The sequence below is a fragment of the Lampetra planeri genome, chromosome 18 (genome assembly GCF_965212315.1).
Source record: "Lampetra planeri chromosome 18, kcLamPlan1.2.h2, whole genome shotgun sequence".
Classification (NCBI taxonomy): domain Eukaryota; kingdom Metazoa; phylum Chordata; class Hyperoartia; order Petromyzontiformes; family Petromyzontidae; genus Lampetra; species Lampetra planeri.
Window position 1 is genome coordinate 5,247,950 of NC_136124.1, and position 19,017 is coordinate 5,266,966.

The 19,017-nt window shown below is 48.1% G+C and overlaps 1 protein-coding gene across 12 annotated transcripts in view; it reads right to left on the minus strand.

Moving 5' to 3' along the window:
- Positions 1 to 2,714: 2,714 nt before the first annotated feature.
- Positions 2,715 to 19,017, minus strand: part of GPHA2 (glycoprotein hormone subunit alpha 2) — a 41,007-nt gene continuing 24,704 nt past the window's right edge. For 3 of the 12 annotated variants that reach the window (XM_078602361.1, XM_078602359.1, XM_078602367.1), the window contains exons 2-4: positions 6,311 to 6,407; positions 4,882 to 5,057; positions 2,715 to 3,783 (exon numbers count right to left, since the gene is read on the minus strand). In XM_078602361.1, coding sequence (XP_078458487.1) covers positions 3,685 to 3,783; positions 4,882 to 5,057; positions 6,311 to 6,401 — 366 coding nt within the window. In that variant the 5' untranslated portion in view covers positions 6,402 to 6,407 and the 3' untranslated portion in view covers positions 2,715 to 3,684. Of the gene's footprint in view, positions 3,784 to 4,881; positions 5,058 to 6,310; positions 6,408 to 6,901; positions 7,289 to 9,828; positions 9,938 to 15,540; positions 15,566 to 19,017 lie in introns of those variants that run through there. The other 9 variants (XR_013586213.1, XM_078602369.1, XM_078602363.1 and 6 more) reach the window with 9 other exon arrangements.

Genomic DNA, 19,017 nt, shown 5'->3' on the forward strand with positions numbered 1-19,017 from the left:
AATAAAGGTGTCAGTTTTGTACCAGTTAAAAGGGTAAAAACCTACCATTATATTTTGCCACTGGTAAAAGAGATCTCATAGTGTAAACATGCTCTGATTATTATATTTGTATTGTCTTTGAAACTCATTGGCATACACCAGAAAATGCTAGAATTTTTTTTTATTTTTCACCACTTGTTTTCGGCAGCAGATTTGCATCTGTTCAATGTTTGAGTGGATTTGTTTTAAACGGAATGAAACAAAAGTACATAATTGTGTTTAATCAGCATCCTTGCTGAATTAAGGGATAACCAACGATGCCAATAAACAATGTATGTTTTAAAATGTGCATCAACAAAGTGGCAGAGATGATTGAGTTCTTCTCTGAAAGGGGAACACTTCAAAAGCGGGCAAATTGGAGGAGGGAAACAGAGAGAGAGAGAGCACTGTACCTGGGAGCGGTGGGAACTCAGAATAGTTTGTCGACGTTTGCGTGCGGATTTTGAGCAGCCTGTCAAGGTTGTGTATAATGCAGGCAAGTCCCACTGACCTGACGCATACCCAAGCGACCGACGCGAGGAAGGGACCGCACGATAGTATAGATTCCAGCGCTAAAAATATACCACTGGACGAGCGTTATGGCACCGAGCAGTGGAGGGGGGCGGGGGGTTAAAGATTACTGTGAAAAAAAATAACAGCGGCAAAAATATATATATGAGCACTAGTCACGGCTTAAAAACACTCAAGGGATTCCTGGGCCTCTTCACAAAATATGTCAGCACGAATGAGAGGTGGCTTTTTTTTTTAACAGGGGAGGGGATTTTTATTTATTTTATTTTGCTCACTCGCATTACCTTGGGGAGTTTTGTTGTTGTTTGTTTTGTAGGAAGGGCCCACATTTATCGCAATTTTTTTTTTCATAATGGGTCATGCCTGACAACTTGCCTTGCACTACTTTGCCAGACGGAGGGAACGAATGGGACATGGGGACATACGTTCTGCCTTTTTTCACAACAATTATTTCGTTTTATAATAATTACGCTGTGTGCACTTGCGTTATCCCATCCTTTCTTCTGCACAGAACAAAGGGCATATTAGAGTGTCCATGGAATTTTTTAAATATATATAGGAGATATTTTGCGATTTGGGGAAATTGTTGGAACAAAATTGGGGCCATTTATTTGGAATTTTAAACAATTATTTTAAATGGCAAATTGTTTGCAATCAAATCATATTGCTGAACCATTTTTTTTGTACAAATAAAAACACGTTTTTTTAAAAAATGTGCAACAAACGTATTAGCGTTGTAAATTCAAATATTGGTTGGTAAAACTAATGGAACCGGCTCAAAATACATATGTAAGTCATATTACGTGCCCAAAATGCCTCTCTTTAGAATGAACGCAGCTAATGAAATAACCGGTGAATCGCTCGCGTGATTGTGCGCTCGGCAGCGTGTTGCAGTCGACCTGTTGCCAAGTGAGATTTTGAATCTTGCCACTGCGTCACAACGTTGGGGTTGAACTTACCAGGTTGGAGTTTATGCATCTTGTCGGCGAGGGGACACGTGATGCAATCCCGGCTCGGGGATTGGACGCTGAGGCCACGCTCAGAAATAAGTTTCGGAAAGAAATGTTCGGAACTGGCAAAGCTGAATACGGATAAGTGTCCATGGAGCGTAGCTGCATAATGTTAAGCTAATACGAATAAAGCAATGCTAATTAAAGTAATGTGCATTGACTCTTGACTAATTGGCTCACGGAAATCAATACAATTGGTTCCATTTAATGTAACAGTCGATTTGAATAATTGAATACGGTATCGTACGTGGAGTGTAGTGAGCTGTGGCGATTTGGGCAGGAGGATTTAGCAGCTAATAAAAAAGTAATATTTTAAAAAAAACTTTCTTTAAAACACGTTTTTATGAAATGTACTAGTAATGGCAGAACTCCACGACTCCAGGAAGTGGCCCCGAAGCTTGCCATAACGTAAGGGACCGTCGCCAATTACAGCCAACGTCAGTTGACCATGGACAATTAGACCCAAGCCGAAATATAACATAAAAAATGTTAAAACAAAAATGTTTTATGATAGAATATAGTATTGTCATCAGTATGACATAAGTATACCAAGTTCGCGGTCGATACCACATTGGGAAGTGGGTTAAAATTGAGTTACAAGATTTGAGGATACAACAAAAACGACAACAGACAGACACAGTGAATTAAAAGAAAGCGTGTAAAAAAAACGCCCTTTAGGTGCCATTGTCAGTGGGTAATATATCGAGCGGCTTGGTTATTTGGGTGACCGGTTGAGACTGGCCGATGCGGTGGAGGTGCCTCCTCTGCTCACTCTTGCAGAGACGCAAATTGCCACCCACCACCCACCCACCCCCTAAGACTCTGGAGGAGCACTTTGGAGATGAAGCGTTGCCCGCCCCGGTAATCTCAACCGGGCGTGTTTGTTTGTTGTGAGCGCTACGTAAGATGGGATGAGGACACATCGAAACTTTGACGTAAATCTGTCCCCGGGAATGGTATAAATATATTGTTTGACTTTTAAATATGGACCTGCTGTCGATCACGGCGGGAGAGAGAGAGCGAGAGACACGGACAGAGCGGACGATGGGCCGGCGACACAAACTTAAATAAAGAAATCGGGTTCTCTCCGGCACGTGGTTGCTGTATGCAATCATTCCACTGCCGTTCAATAAACACTTCAGTACAAAGCGGAACAGCGGTTACAAGCCGTGTTTATTCCATTAACATCACGAGTATTCATCACTGAGGCCACACTACCATCGAAGATAAGCGCTCGTAGCACATTTATTCCACTAACGTATGAACTTATAAAAAAAAAATATGTTCGTAGATAAAGCCTTCGCATACATCACGTATAATGACATTCTTGCAATGACAGATTTCGAAGAATTCAATCGACTGAAATCTGCCCGAGGATGGATAAACTAAAGTATCGTAGCAGGTAATGCAGATTGTGTATAGCGTGAGGATTCGTGAGCGTGACCGTGACCATTTAGTCTTGAGAAATATTGAGCAAATGCCCAGAGCCCTTTCTACAGAGTTTAATTAAAATCTGATAAAAAAACGAATTATGACTAACTGGCCCAAATATCCAACACAGACCACTGCGTACGTAATCGCGGCTGTGTTGTTGTGTGGCTGCCCAATGTGGTTTCTCAGTTGTGTACCGCCTCTTGCGTGCCACGATGTCCGACGTTTCGCTCCACGTGCTGTGAGAGCTTCTTCAGCAACTACAGTACATCCCAAAGAAACATCGGAGAGCTACCCCACTGCAAGACAGACGAAGCAAATGCATAGATGTTTCCACTCGCACCCGACGAATACAAAAGTAAACTAATGATTAATGTGCGATCGATTCCACGAATTGTCACGATTCCGTTCGCCGCAATTTTATTAAAAAAAAATACGTCGATTTTTTTTGTTTTAACCTCATTGCGGTAAATCCATCGAGCGCCCTCCTATTGACCGGCTGCAGAGGTCACCACGGACCGATCGCAACTGGCATGTACGATCATCTCTCGACGCGTGTGTCGCCGCCGGCTTCACAATTCAAATGCCTTTCTTGTAAGTCGGTAAATCGGCGTATCCGTGAACACGCCTCGTCCTAGTTGCTGTACTTGGCTTGCCGTCGTTCGCTCGGGGGAGCCGGGAGAAGGAGGTGGAGTCAGTAGCGCGCTCGCCGGCACACATCGCACTGGCACTCCTTGGCGGTGAACACCTCCATCACGTGGTTGCTCGCCCCGCACTTCACTCGCGTTCGCACCTGCGCAAGAGCGTGCGACACACGGTGACGCTCGGCTCGACGATTTCATACCGAACGCGCAGCGCCGCGCAGTAGCCGCTCACCCCTCCAAGGTGAGGGAGGAGGCATCGCAGACACAGAGCGTGGGGAGGCAGCAGCAGCAGCAAGCAGCCACGCGGGGAGCCGGTGCCCAAAATTGCACAAGCTCTGCGATCCTCTACGTACAAAGGTGCTAATCGACCAATTGATCGATGTTTATACAATGTGGGAGACAACCAGAGCCCCGGGCTAAAATGCACACGTGCGAGGAGGCAACACTCGATTCCATGCAGATATTACGGGGAGAGACACATTTGCTTTGCTGCAATCTCCTGGCTGGCCATGGTGATGGCACATTGACAACAATTGGAAGGTAAATTTCGATTTAAAGCTTTAGTGACTGCAGGGATTCATATTCTTGGTTCTTTCGGTACGTTTTATTTTTATTATTTTATAATTTCCCTTCTACGTGACTTTACCGAAAGAACCAAGAACACTGGGAGGTAATTTCACGATTACTTTCCTGTGGGGTGGCTCAGAGTTCAGCGTGCTCGCCGACATTTCTGAGATGTCCTATGTAGAAATCCAGATTTCAACATCATGTGATGAAACTGAGCTCTCAAGTTTAGCGAGCTGATGGTCTTGGCGATTTGCACCTACTGCACACAAAAAAAGCCCCATCAAGTTAACTTTCGTTTTGCACTCAAGCTGGCCAAATGTTCACTTTACGAATGTAAAAAATCGGTTCGTCATGCGACAATCTCATAGCGGTGCGTATGGGAAAGTGTGACATCCATAACTGCGTAAAGGATGCAAAAAGGCATTTTAAAAATTAATTTTCAGGAGCACTCCAAAAAATATCGTCTGCGGCTATTCTGTGACACACGGGCGCGCAATACTCTGCGAGGTTTCCAAATGGGTTCTTTTCAAATTTGACTAAACTGGAAAAAGGAGAAAAAAATCTATAATTTCTGCACTCGAAACAGCGCACTCATTCTGACGAGCACAAATCGGCGAGAGAGAGAGGCAGTCTCCTTCCATCAGTGGGGCACTCTCCAGAATAAAATGCGTGCGGCTGACCTTCTCGAGCCGCCGGATGGTGCAGCACTGCGCGACCGAGGTGATGTTGTGGCGGTAGTGGCTGGCCTGCAGCACCGAGTACTTGGAGGGGAACGCGCTCGACTCGCAGAACCCCACGCAGGCGTGCACGCGCGCCAGGCACGCGCCCCGCTCGCGACGCAGCGCCAGCTCGAACGCTGGAACGCACGCACCAATACGTTGCGGACACGCACGCACGACAAAGACAAAGAGACCCCGTGTAGCCTTAACAGACTGTTGGGTCAAGTGTTGTCTATGAACGACGGGGGTGTGTGGCCAGCACCACGTCCCGTCGCCTCCGTCTCCCCAGCGGCGACGTTTACACGTCGCACCGGGTACTCATTTGAGGCTGAGGCGACCTAGATGTGGCCCAGGACCGATTCAGACAATCATCACTGGTGGGAATTGAACTCGAGTCTCCGGGGTCGTAGAACAGCAAGCACTACCGCTCCAAATGCACGCATCCACGCACGCACCAACACACGCGCGCAGGTACCTTGGTTTAGGCCGAGTCAACCTAGGGAATTCCGAGGTCATGTTCAGAGACCAATTGGCAAAAGGTGATGCGCGTGCCCAGCAATACAACCGCAGATTTTCAGGAGCGTCGCGCAGTGCGTGGCCCACATTGCGACCACCACACGGACATTCGTAATACACCCGTACAACACTGTGAAGAACGCATCACAAGAGCGTTCACGAATGCCACTGTCATCACTGGCATCACGAATCGTCGTCGTCGCCATCGCATCGTGTCCATTGCGAATGTCTGCAGGTGCGTGACCAACGTTGTGCAAGTTTGTTTTTCAGACATCCTCACTCTCAGTTTAACACGTAGGGCTTTCGCGACCAATATCATCCACAATAGAGGGATTTTTTTGGGTTAGATATATATTCATATATTTTCATATATTTATATTTGGGTTAGATCGCGTAAATGGATTCTCACTCATCAACAAGCATCATTATCGCCATCTTCGCAATCGCCAAACCACGTTCATTGTCCTCCTCTTTACCCGCAAACGTGTATGCGTTACAAGTGGTTATCGAATAGCGAGCGTCATCATCGTCGCAAGTAGTCAAGTACCCTGGACACCATCGCAATCGAGATGTCCGATCACAAGGCATCATCCGGTTAAAAAACAAAACAAATCTTCAATCGGAATAATAGGGGTTTTCCACTTTTTTCTGGCAACAAAACTGAAACCTTTTTTTATAAGGATTCATGTCTGCATTAACCACAATACTTGCAGTCAAAATGCAAAAAAACCCACACTATGATAATATATGCATTGTCCTTGAAACTGATTGTTCCACACCAAGGGACGGCTTTCTTTAATTTACAAACAAAATAAAGCAATTGCCGTAGGTCCGGCTGGGCGAGTGCGTGAGCGTTCAAGGTTGTCTCGCTTACGGTAGGGGTGGCATCCGGGCTTGGAGACGGCCGGCATCGCAACCCCCAGGAGGCACAAGAGTGAAAGCATGGGCATGGTGACGCGCTGCATCAAGGCCTGGCAGAGGGGATTCGAGTTTTAGAACAGAGACAACGGGAGTTGCACGAAAAATAATCGCTCGACGGGCTGATTGCGCCGTCCGTTGCGTTCGACCCTTACACCCCGAAAGGTTTTTTTGTTGTTGCAATTGCGATCTTCTTCAATCGGTCTGTAACCGTGTACTCACCAGAAGGTTTCCCTTTCAACAAAGAAAATGGATGGTTATTTGCCAAATGGGGATTTTTTTTGGGCATGGAAAACATTCCACCAACGATTGAACAAACTTTGAAAACATCACGCGGCAATAACCCCCCCCCCTCAAAATATAATCCTCAATTGCGTGCGACAAAGGCAACAACCATTCAAGAGTACAACTTTACAAACATTGACAATACTTTAAAATCGTCACTATTATTGTTATTAAATATAATACATAGTGAGAACAACGCGCGTCTAGAACAACAACAGCAACAACGACTCTAACGAGAAACTTGAAAGGTATTCAGACGCACGGCTTTTTTGACGCGGGATTCAAATGCACGCGGCGTCCCGAGCACACAAACTCGTCCAGGTACGAATTTAAAACCGCCGCCGCCGCCGCTCGTGGGTTTAAAAAGGAGAGGAAAGCGGGCGAGAGGCGAGAGAGAGAGTTAGGGGGGGGGGGGAGAGGCGGTGAAAGTGTCACCGGCAAACCCGTGCCTCCTGACCGCTTAAGTCCTAGCGAAGCGAGAGCGGCCCGGACGAACGAGACTCGACTGTGCGTGGCTCTGTGAACGATCATCAAAAAACGCACGCGGGGTTTTTCCAACCGCGGGTTACGGCTCCTCTGCTCGTTCGCACGCTCGTGAGAAGACGGGCTAGCTTGGTGGCGGCGGGGGGGGGGGGCTAGCAGTGGAGGACGGGGAGGGGAGGGTGGAAGTAGGGCGAAGGACGCTTTCTGATGTAAGCGGACACCTCTGCACCGTTCCACATCGAGAGAGAGGAAAAAAAAACTCCGTACGGGCAACAGCGCTCGCTCGCTCGCACGCACCGCACACACGCACCGCACGCACACACGCTCGCTCGCGCAGACACTCACTCGCGCACGCACGCTCACTCACAAAGAGACAGGAGTGGAAGACAGGCAAGGAAAAAAAAAGTTGCTGGGCAGGGTGAAATCCAATCTCTTTCATTGAGATGCTGAAAAACACACAGACCTTGAACCTAATGAAACCTGAAAAAAACTTAACTTCCTACAGAGACATATTTCAACAACTTTTCTGAATGGATGCCAGTATGAACGTGAAAGAAAGTAAATGTGTCTAATTGCGTACTATAATAATGACAAACAACATCCCGAATACCTTTCTTTACTGAACTGGCTTTCTTGTTTTCCGCCGATATGAGCTAAAATGTGTTAAAATTACCTCGAGGTGTGTCCAGAATTGTTAAATGCGTCGTTACAGCTAACGAAAACTAAAGACAAAACGTACTTTAAAAATCCATATTTCAGTCCAAGTGACGCCGAATAACTTTTCGCCAGCTTGAATGAAACTTCAGCTCACGGGTGTTCTTGCTGTAACCACGCCGGACACTTTTGCAAGCTCGGCGATGACAATGCCAGCTGGCAAGGAGCAAGATTAACTTTGAAATGTTGGCCGCGTGAGGTTCGTGATAATTGTGTAGGAATGCACATTCTCAGCAGGGCATTGGCACGAACTGGAATAAATCAGCTCCTATGCTTTTTGCCGATCATCGGACACTGTGTGGAGTCACTTGCCTAATGCGGAAGCAAACGGGGGGGCAGGTGGCATCGCAGGGCCAAAGATTTGTGTTACCCAAGCTTTTCAAATGCTAATTTATGGGCGCATCTACAGTGAGTTGTCTGAAAAAGACGAGACGTCCTAAGATCGTTTTGGAAATGGGAGCCGTATAAATAACACTGTCAGATGATCGTCTCGTGGCGTTATGGGGAGCACATTGAACTCGCAACCCAGAGGTCGCCGGTTCGATCTGCCGGCACGGCAGTTGAAACAACAGTGCTAGTTTCTTAAACGCTCCAACCCACATCACACCCACCACGCCTCTGTGCACCCAAGCAGTGTCGATGGGTCACACCAAGTCCATTGATCGGCAGGTCGCGTGTGGTGGGGTAAAGTGTGGGTAATTCCACCTATTCAAATACGCCTCGCCAGCTTGAACGAGTGGGCCACATTACCCTCGAGAAAGTCTCTCCCGAGTGAGGTCTCCCTTCCACCAGCAATGGCATCAGAAAAAAAACTGCAGGGCCACACCTTTACCTTTGACACGACTGTCCAACACAATTCGGTCCCAAGCTCCCTTCCGCTTGATGGGGTCTATGCCTAACTCCAGAATGAGAATCGTTATTTATCTTGGAGACATCCGATGGGTTACAATAAACAATACAAAAACATGATAGGAGTGCAAAGTATAGGAAAGGTAAGCCAATCATAAATAAACTAAAACTAAACTCTTTATTTTACCAGGTAAAGCCCAGAGCTATTCGTTATTTTCCAGAAGCGACCTGGCCACAAATGATAGCCTAACTAAGTGGCTTATTGAGAGAAAATGTTTTCGCGGCCAAATTCTCCAAACGCACGTTTCTGTGACGATTTACTTAACCCAATCGTGACACCAAAGAAATGTGGAAACTGATGATGACGACGACGACGACGAATGCGATATCTTTGCCGTCATTGAAGCATCTCAAGTATAAAATAAAAAGCTAGGGGGTGGGGGGGAGGGGTTCGGGTTCTCCAACGTATTGTGAATGAGGGCCTTGGTTTTTTGTTTGTTTTTAAATGCGATTCTTCACAACGCCAACCGCCCTCCGCGGCTACACCGCGGTCGCGCACGGCTGCTGACGAGGAGGAGGGGTGGGTGGCTTCGTTGAGAGCGCACGGCAGAGGTCGCAACCGGGTACCCGATACCCGTACCCTGGTGCGGCCGGGTACGGGTAGGCCGCGAGTCACTGGTGAGTCACCGTTTGTCACTCATTTCGGGTAGGGTACGGATACGGGTAGGATACGGCTACCTGTACCCGGCCGGGTACGGGTACCCATTTTCGACCCTTGTGCGGCCGGGTACGGGTAAAGAATCAAAACCCGTTTGCGACCTCTGGGGCACGGGGAGCAGGGCTCCCTTCGAGCGGGTGGACGAGACTTCGAAGGGGAGAACTCCCAAGGCGCTTCAACGTTTGCCGACCCGTAGAGGGCAGACTTGTTTACGTGAAATCGGGGGGGGGGGGGGGGGAATCAACCCACCCCCCCAACCCACAAAACGCGTCAGTCTTAAAAAAGGAGTGTCGGATTTGGTTTTGTTTATTTAAAGGAGCGTTACAAACCATTCTGAAATTCCACCCTTCACAGTTCTCAAGGTTTTGGGGTGGGCTGGGGGGGTTCCTCTCTCGGGGTGTTGTAAAAATTCGAGCCTAAGTGACCTTCTAGGTCGGCAATCAACTGCCCGACAGCTGAGGGCAGCAGGAAGGGATGGCGAGAGGTGATTGCACCGTCGGCAGCGTCCACAATGACCTCTTGACCTTCGCTGGCCTGGAGAAAAAACACATTTTTGGTCATTATTTTATTCCTCCCATTACATTTAAGAGATATATATATATATATACATAATATAAAACCTTTGACCGAATCGTCTGGAATGTGCCCGATCTCGACAGCCAAGCAGGCTTGAACATGAATTGCGCTTTGGTTGGGTGACCACCGTGCATAACAGGTGTTAGAGGCTTGGGGGTTGAGGGCAGCAGAGAACGGTGCAGGGATAAAAACTTATTTGCGGCACTGTACTTGTGTGCTCAATCATGCTTTGCTTGGGAGATCAGACGAGAAGAACTGCCCTTCCGTCGATGAGGTCAATGAGACTGCACAGCAACTCCCGTAAATTGTTCAAACGTAACAGTGCTTCACTTTACTTACCCGCATTCGAGCTCTGAATAATATAATCAAGGGTAACATCGCTCTGGCCGCCACGCAAATGGACATTTCTCCGCAGCGGCGGCGCAATGCGAGTAAAAGTTGTGCCTCGCATCCCCCACTACCCCCCAAAGGGTGTGTGGACAAACGAGGGTCACTTTATGGGGGTGGCAACAAAATGTAGTTCTGTGACATCCCCTTCCACGGGCTGTTCACCCTTAGCACGGGGTCGATGGAAGCAGCGAGCTGATCTGCGAGGTCTCCGAACGGGTTTCCTTTGGGGCTTACGACGCCGAAAATCAAATTGGGAAACGTAAGACGAAAGCATTTAAACGAAAAACAGAAAGAAGCTACGGCTAAAGTGTTCAAATGTAATTTACCACCTTTCCACAAAGAGTCTAAATGGCAACGCTGCAATTGTATTTTCTCCTTCAGGTAACATGCTCTTGTTGTTGTGTTGGTGGGCGGCGGAGAGGGAAAACCACATTCACAGCACATCCAATAAAATGTGCACTTGCTGGCTCTGTTTACAATGCAGCCATTAAGTGCTGATTAGCGAGTGAGTGGCGTGATGGATGGGCTATAAGGAATGCCCCCAATGCAGCACAAACACTATCCAAAGGAGTCACGGTCGTGGTGACCTTAAGCCACCCCGGGACCAGTTAGCCGATACCACGCCAAGCCGGTTAGAGCAGCTGCTCTCCCGTTCGTTCGCTCGCTCGCCCACCCACTCGCTCGCTCGCCCACTCACCCACTCACTCACGGGGTTCTTTCAGCAGACGGGTCCCAGGGTGTGCGAGCGCCAGAGGTCGCAACCGGGTACCCGATACTCGTACCCTACCCGATCCCCGGCAACCCGTACCCGGCCGGGAACGGGTAACCGTTTGCGACCCTTGTGCGGCCGGGTACGGGTACGGGTAGGCCGTGAGTCACTGGTGAGTAACCGTTTGTCACTCAATTCCCAACGTCTTGTCTCTTCTCACAATTCAAGTTCCTAGACTCAACCCACCCGCGCCTGCAACATGGCTTCATCCCAGAGGTCGCAATCAGGTACCCGATACCCGGGTACGGCCGGGTACGGGTACGGGTACACGTTTGCGACCCTGGTGCGGCCGGGTACGAGTACGGGTAAGTAATCAAAACCCGTTTGCGACCTCTGGCGAGCGCGGCTCATGGAGCCATCACACCAAGCCGGGATGGCTCTGCAGAGGCGCAACGGTGAGCGCATCGCCGCGCTGCGAAAGCGACCGCCCCGAGTTCGATTCCCGCTCGCGGCCGCCAACACCGGTGACGATTATGTGAACCGGTCACTGGCCTCGCCTAGGTCGACTCAAATGAAAACCTTGGTGCGATGCCGGTAAACATTGTGAACATCGCCACTGGGGAGACAAAGGCCGGGTGTGGTGCTCGCCAACCACTCGCTCGTGTGCCATGCTTCATAGGTGCTCGCTAACAGCACTTGACACAAAGTCTGTTGTGGCTAGACCAGGGTTGTTGTTGGTGGTGGTGGTGGGGCAACCAAAATATCAAGAGCAGATATTTTTTTGCGCGATTCGGTAAGCAAAAAAAAGCAACTCAACATTTAAGAGCCGCAATGCGAATACGAGACGGTGGTCCCTTAACAGATCACGTCACTTAATCGGTCCTTAAAGAGCCGCACGAGATTCCGGATCGGCAGGTTGCCGAGCCCCTGGCCGCTATACGGGTGGACGGGGGGTCCTTCGCCCGACGATGCTGGGGAAGAGACGAGGGGGCAGAGTCACCGCGGCGGAGGCGAGCGAGCGGCGATGCGCACGAGGGACAGCGCGATGTCGACGGACACGTTAAAGAAACACTTAGCTTATTGTCCCCCGAGTAAATCTCTGCGAGACGCAAAGGTGAAGGTTTCATTATTAGGATTAAAACGAACAAACGGCCGACGCAGACGCGATGTATCACGTTCGATGTGGTGGTGTGGGGTGGGGGGGGGTATAGCCCATCAGTGCCAGGCTCTGGGGTCCTCGTGATGCCGGCACCGGGGCCGCATGGGTTGATGGGGCGCGAGAATATTTCACGCTCCGACCACGCACCTTCTGCGCGGTTAAGATGCACACCGTTTGTGAAAGTGAGCGGACGTCGATGTTACGTCGCAATGTCACCTTCGCGGTGCGCGAGTGTGCGCAATTTTTTTTTTTGGGGGGTCGGCGTGGATATTCAACGCAAGGGTTGGGTGTCGGGACCCACTTGAAGAATACGACGGATTCACAGAGAGGGATGTCACGTTCGGCTTAATTTTAAAAAGGGCCTTATGCATTAGTCATACGAAAGAGCACATGTTACGTTACATACATACGCCATAAATGCACGTTGTGATTTATTTTCTCACATTTCATAGTCAAAGCTTTCAGCAGGTCGAAGTCCCAGTGACTGCGTGTCCAAATGAGCATTGAGGCCGTGCTCATCCCATGCTTAGGGCTTTGGGCTCGCGGTGGAAATTACACATTCCTATGGCGGGAGCGAGTCTACCCATAGGGCAACCGGTGTCGACTTCCCCACAGTGGTACTTACGGTATTTTATCGGGCCGAGTCAGCCCTCAGGCAGGATTTGAACTCGCGACTTTCTGATTGTGAGCCGCTCGCTCAACCTGCACCGAGTCAGCCAATTGCTGGTCACCACGTTTGCATGTGTTCAATGGACGGACATTTGTTCGATGTTTTCAACTCTTCATTTTGCTTTAATCGACGTGACTTTCATACCTGCACAGTTCATCATTTACCGATCGTGTACGCAACAAATATCAAACTCGCATTGTGTGCGATATTATCTATGCACCTTCGATTAGCACGGTTGTCTGTGTATGGTGCGAAAGAAGGGATACTTTTATAGATAGATAAATATATTTTCAACGTGATATTTTCTCGTGCCCCACCGGCTGTTACAGTTCATCGGGGAAAAAAAAAGATATTTTCGTAAAGAAGCAACATTTGGCCAAAGTGAGACCAATAAAAGTGGTGAGTGGCGTGTTAATGAGCGGTTCAGGCACTCGGGCTGCTCTCAGCCAATTGCCGCATCGTCTGTGAAGTTCAGGGCAGATACGGCGACAAGAAGACTAGTGACGGATCAATAAGGGGCTCAGATTCAGACGGCCATTAACCCTCCTGGTGCACGCTTGTCCCGGCTGTGCCGCTCGTTCTTCGGCTCGATGTCCGCGGCATGTCGCTCCACTTGCGCGGGAGGTTGTCTTGTCAGGACAATGCCCGTTGTTGCAAAGAGGTAGAGAGATACACGGCACGACCGCGCAATACCTACAAAAAGTATTGACCCCGTCCGTGGCTCGGGGGAAGCGCGACTTCTCCCGAGTGTGCGTTCCGTCACGCCAGGAAAACACTTCTTCAACGTCATTCTTAACAGGCGCATTATTCTGTCTTTTTAAAGCATATAAACATTCGGAGTGCTGAGCGCGACTTATATTTAATCCTCCTGCGCACGGAACGCTTAGCCGTGCTAAAAGCGTCGAATAATTACTTGCGGCCGATAGCGATCAAGAGGAAAACTTGCACAACGCTTTCCCGTAACCGCTCGTTGCCCAGCAAGTCGGATAATGGCAGGGAAAGTGTTAAAAATGCATGTGCAAGTTTCATCTTTTTTTTTTTTGGCCAAAGCCTCCTCGCATCAAGTGTGCGCGTAACTTGAGCTTGCAAGTGGGTGCAGCGGAGACCTTGCAAAATTGTAAACAAAACGAGGGTAAAAATGAATGATATACTGTATGAAGGGTCTGCATATATGCACGCGTGTGATGGGCCGGTGATGAGATTACAAGAGATGGCTCTGAAATAAGTGGCACATGTAAATATTGTTTTGCTCTGTTTAGAAATGCCACACTTATGCTTAATTTACATAGTCTCGTATAAAATCTTCAAAATAAATATGTAATGTTACGTATTTTATTCATAATATTTATATAAAAAAGATTAGCGTTTGCATCTTTTGCAATCGAGTATCAGGTTCCCAAAACCTCTTGATTGCTACGTAATAATCTCACAAGTAACATCATCCACCTGCCTTATTATTTCATTAATGTTCAATTATCGGTCTGGATTATCGCACAATATGCCATGAGGCCAAGCCTCTTGCATACTAAGAGGTTGCACTTGACTGGGTAGAAATAGACTCAGCCTAAATAATACATACTTCTAAATACGTTAAAATACATTTATGAAACATTAACAGATACACTGAGATTGGCATGAAGAAAGTACCACAATACGTATAAAAAGGGGAGTCAGACAAGGTGACACCTTTGCAAAGTTATTGATTTGCATTGAACTGCCCATATAGGACTCACCACTGTGATCTCTACATTAGGTCAAACTTAACATCTCTTAATGTTCGACGGCTTGTGCACCAGATCTTATTTATTCACGATGTACAGTACTTACAAAAAAATCCGCAGACTACTTGCTGGATCTCCTCTCTGTTTCAAAGAACAAATTTGAACTAAGGTCTTCGCTCAATTACCAGCTTCACATTCCCTATTGCCGTACAAATACTGGAGGAAGGGCCTTTACTATTGATGCCCCCAGGGTCTGGAATGCTATCGCCAATAACCTGCAACTTGAATCATTACCTATGAAATCTTCACTCAAAACTGCTCTAAAGGAGTTGTACACCCCTAGCTGCCACTGCTATTCAGTGGCCTAAAATAAAATGTTTCGCTCCGGATGACCGCTGCAAAGTATGACCTGTGTTTTGATTTAGTGTGCTGATCTTTAAAGGTGCATTGACAAATGTTGATACTCCTACTGATGCTCCTGCTGTTGTGGAGTGACTCATGCAGCCAGCTATGGCTACAGGGTTTTAGTGGTACATGTTGTTCATGTCGTTTATTGTAAAATTTCGGTCACAGTTCCTATGATCACTGTTAAATTGCTTTTATGGCTTTATTTTGGTGATTTCGAAACATTTATTTGGTTTGGCCATGTTTGTTTGTTGTAGCACGGAGTTAGAATGATGGCTTTAATCTAAGTTGTCTTGTGGTTGTTGTTGTTTGACTTGCATCCCACTGGGATTTTTGCACACAGCGTTGGTGTACGGTGATTTTCTGGAAACATTTTTTGCTGTTTTTTCCTGGATTTTTTTGTTTGCTCATAGTCACTTTAAGATGTTTTTTTGTTAGTTTGTTGCGGTTGCACCTGATTCAAGAGCCGAATGGCTCACATGGCTATACCAAATAAATGAAACTGACCTTTGCAGATGTTTTCTCAACAATATTTCTGAGAAGCGAAGGCGCAAAAGATAAAACGAGAGTCAGAATATGTATTTGTACTGGAGGAATCCGATGAGTTATAAAGCTCGTTTTCACAGATGTTCAGTTGGGGCACGGGGTAAGAACGCTACAACAACAAACAGTGCAAAAAACCCGATAGTAGTGCAAAGTAAAAGAAATGTAAAAAAATCACCTAAAAACTTAGAAATAAAACTAAACGATCTTTCTCCGACCAAGCAGAGTTCACTGATGTATTAACTTATTGTTCACAAACGACGTGGCCACAAATGATAGCTCAACAAAGTGGCTTATCACGTGCTAATTTATAGCAGCAAAATCATCTCAATAATCTCAATGCATGTTTCTAACTGTGGAAGGGAAAAACCGGCAATTGAACAAAATTAACCATCTCGGACTTTCTGATGACACGGTCATTGCGACGAGCAATGGAGATAATAACGTAATAAAAAAGGCTTCAACAAAGCGAGGCTAAATAACAATTCAAGCACGAACAAAACACAATTTTGGCACAATAAGTTTGCTCAACAATCGAAGAATGCTGTCAGAGGAACTCAATGGGAAATGTATACCTTGGGCAGTTATTGTCAAGTTGGACTGAAAAAAAAGAAAAATGATGCAATGAGGAGGCAGACAAGAGTGGTTTGAAGTGCTCTTGGCGAGATGAAGTTGACAATGAAATGTTTGACAATGAAAAGCAGCATGCCATTGTGTCTCAAGAAAAAGGTTATTCATTTAAAGTTGTGCATTAAACCCGGGCTTTGACGTACGGATCAGAAAAAATATTCATTGACAAAAGAAAATGGAACAACATCTGAAAGTGTGCAAAGAAGCAATGCCATTACAATGGTAGGCAGGGAAACGGACACATGTGTTAGGGAACATATGGAGGTCAGAGACATCAGACAACATAGGCCCTTAGGAAGTGTACGTGGGCACGGGTAGGAGACATCACAAATAAGGTCAAGACTAACGTCAGATTAGCAGTCAAAGTCCGTCCACTGCAGAGATTTCAGTGACAACATAATCTCGTGCAGCAGGAGCCGAGTGGAGTGTTGCATCACAGGACGGTGAGCAATGATGACGATATGGGGATACTTTCACCCACCTGTAGATAGTGGCTGATGATGATGATGACAACCCGTGTGCTCAGCGCAAGAGGACTCTGGGTTATTGACAAACACCAGATTCGGCCCACTGAACTATTTTGTTTTTTTTCAGAAGCGACCTGGCCACAAACGATAGCTCAACTTAGTGGGTTATGGACGTGCACATTTCTATTAACCAAATGCTCTAAACGCGTGGCGTTGATTCTAAATGTGGAGGGGAAAAACCGGGGAGAACATGCAAACTCTAAATACACGGGTGTCAAGATCAGGATCGAACCCACGACCTCCTGCATACCAGACGAGGTAGCTAACAACTCGCCACCGTCTGATCTCCTTACGAAGTCTCGCCGTCACCTCCAGCTTCCAGTGTTATTCTGCGCGACCAGGCGGTGAGAAACCAAGGCACCAGCATGAGCTTGATTGGCAACGGTGACCTGGGGCCTTGAGTCTGCCAGCTGGGGGGGGGGGGGAGCAGGAGGGATGGATCCCAAAAACCCGCACGTCGGAGGGGTGTTGAAATTGTCGCGGTTCGAGCCGACCTCCGTCCTGCTGTTCGTGTCTCCCAGGGACGATGGGGAATCGATTGGAGGGGAAGGGGGGCGAACAGAAAAATCACGTCCGGGGGGGGGGGGGGGCGGTAAGGTTCCGATTGCAAGGAGCGTAAGGGAGTAAAAACCACAAACACCACCACCACGCTGACATCCGTCTCGCGAGAGGATCAGGTGCAACAGCAGCGACGGTCAAAGCCGGATCATCATCAAGCGCAGCGAGAGCCGAGCACCGGAGCGTCCTTTGTAACCGAGACGATGTGAAGAGGACAGAGGCCCGCGCGGTGAAACCGACTACATCAGCGGAGATCTGATATCGGCTGTAAGGGCACGGCAGCAGCAGCAGCATTGGCGAAACGGCGCTCGCGAGCGCTCGCCGTGTGCACACGGCCGCGGGTGACTTTATCTCTCTCATCGCGGGTCTCAGCGCACAAGGCGCTCAATCAAGCGGCGGCAACGAGGGGCAAGACGGCGTCCCCCCCCCACGACCCCCTTCACCATCCCCCCCATCAACTCCACCACCAACCCCCCACCCACCCCCCCACCACCCCTCCACCACCCCTCCACCCCCCCCACCAACCCCCCCACCACCCCTCCACCACCCCCCCACCAACCCCCCCATCACCCCACAACCCTCCCCCCACCACCCCACCAATCCCCACACCACCCCCCCACCAACCCCCCCCCCCTCAATCCTCCCACCCCTCCAACCCCCCCACCCCCTCTTTACAACCAGAGCAGGCGGGGTTCACGCTGACAGGCAACGCCGTCTTGTCGCCAACGCTGATCCCCCCCCACCCCGCACCCCCCACCCCGCACCCCCCAACCGGATTTCGCCTCTCGCGGGGTTCACACATTTCATTTAAAGCTGACAAAACATGTTTTTGGTCCTTTGAAGTAAGTAAAGAAGAAGTTGTATTTCACTCTTACGAATTTTTCAATCAAGGCATGCATTTTAACTTACACAACACACGTGTGTATGCAGGTGGTTGTGATAATGGTGGGAGCAGTGATTGGTGGTTTTGCTGATCGTTGCATAGGGGTGGAATAACGCGTAGATGTATCAACTCAGAGTGATTATTAATCTCGTGTGAATGAATCAATGTTTTTTTTTTATCATAAATATTGTATCTATGGGACCCTTTTTTGCCAGCATCAATATGCTGAAAAAAAGAATTGGCTTTACGCTTTCCCGCAAGAACACAGGAGGTGTTAAGATGTTCAAACACCAAATAGACATCCATCACGAGGCATCATTAAGTCTACATTAACCACACACGCTTGTGGCAAAACGTGCACGCAAACTGCGCCTTGTTAATGTGCGCGCTTCGTCCTTGAAACTGATTGGCCTGCACTAGAAACGGCCTCCTCTATGGCCTTGTCTCAACACCAGTGCGAGACCCAGAGAACCCCAAAAGGCGAAGAGCACAACGAGATTGCCAACATCAGAGTATTCATAGCCCGGGTTGAGCAGTTACATCTATGGAACCCTTTTTTGCCAGTATCGAGATGATACATAAAAAACAATGTAATGGGTTGCATCTCACTGGGATTTTTGCACATAGCGTTGTGATACGGTGTTTTTTTTTTTCTGGAAGATTTGCTGGTTTATTCAGGATGTTTCTGTTGCTTGTCGTCGCTTTAAGATGTTCTCTGTTCATATTTTGTTTGTTGCGGTTGCACCCGGGACTCAAGAGCCGCATGGGCTCACAGGGCTCCACCTAATAAATGAAACTTGAAACTATTCCTCCTGCAGCCACTAGAGGCGCTGCCATGTACCG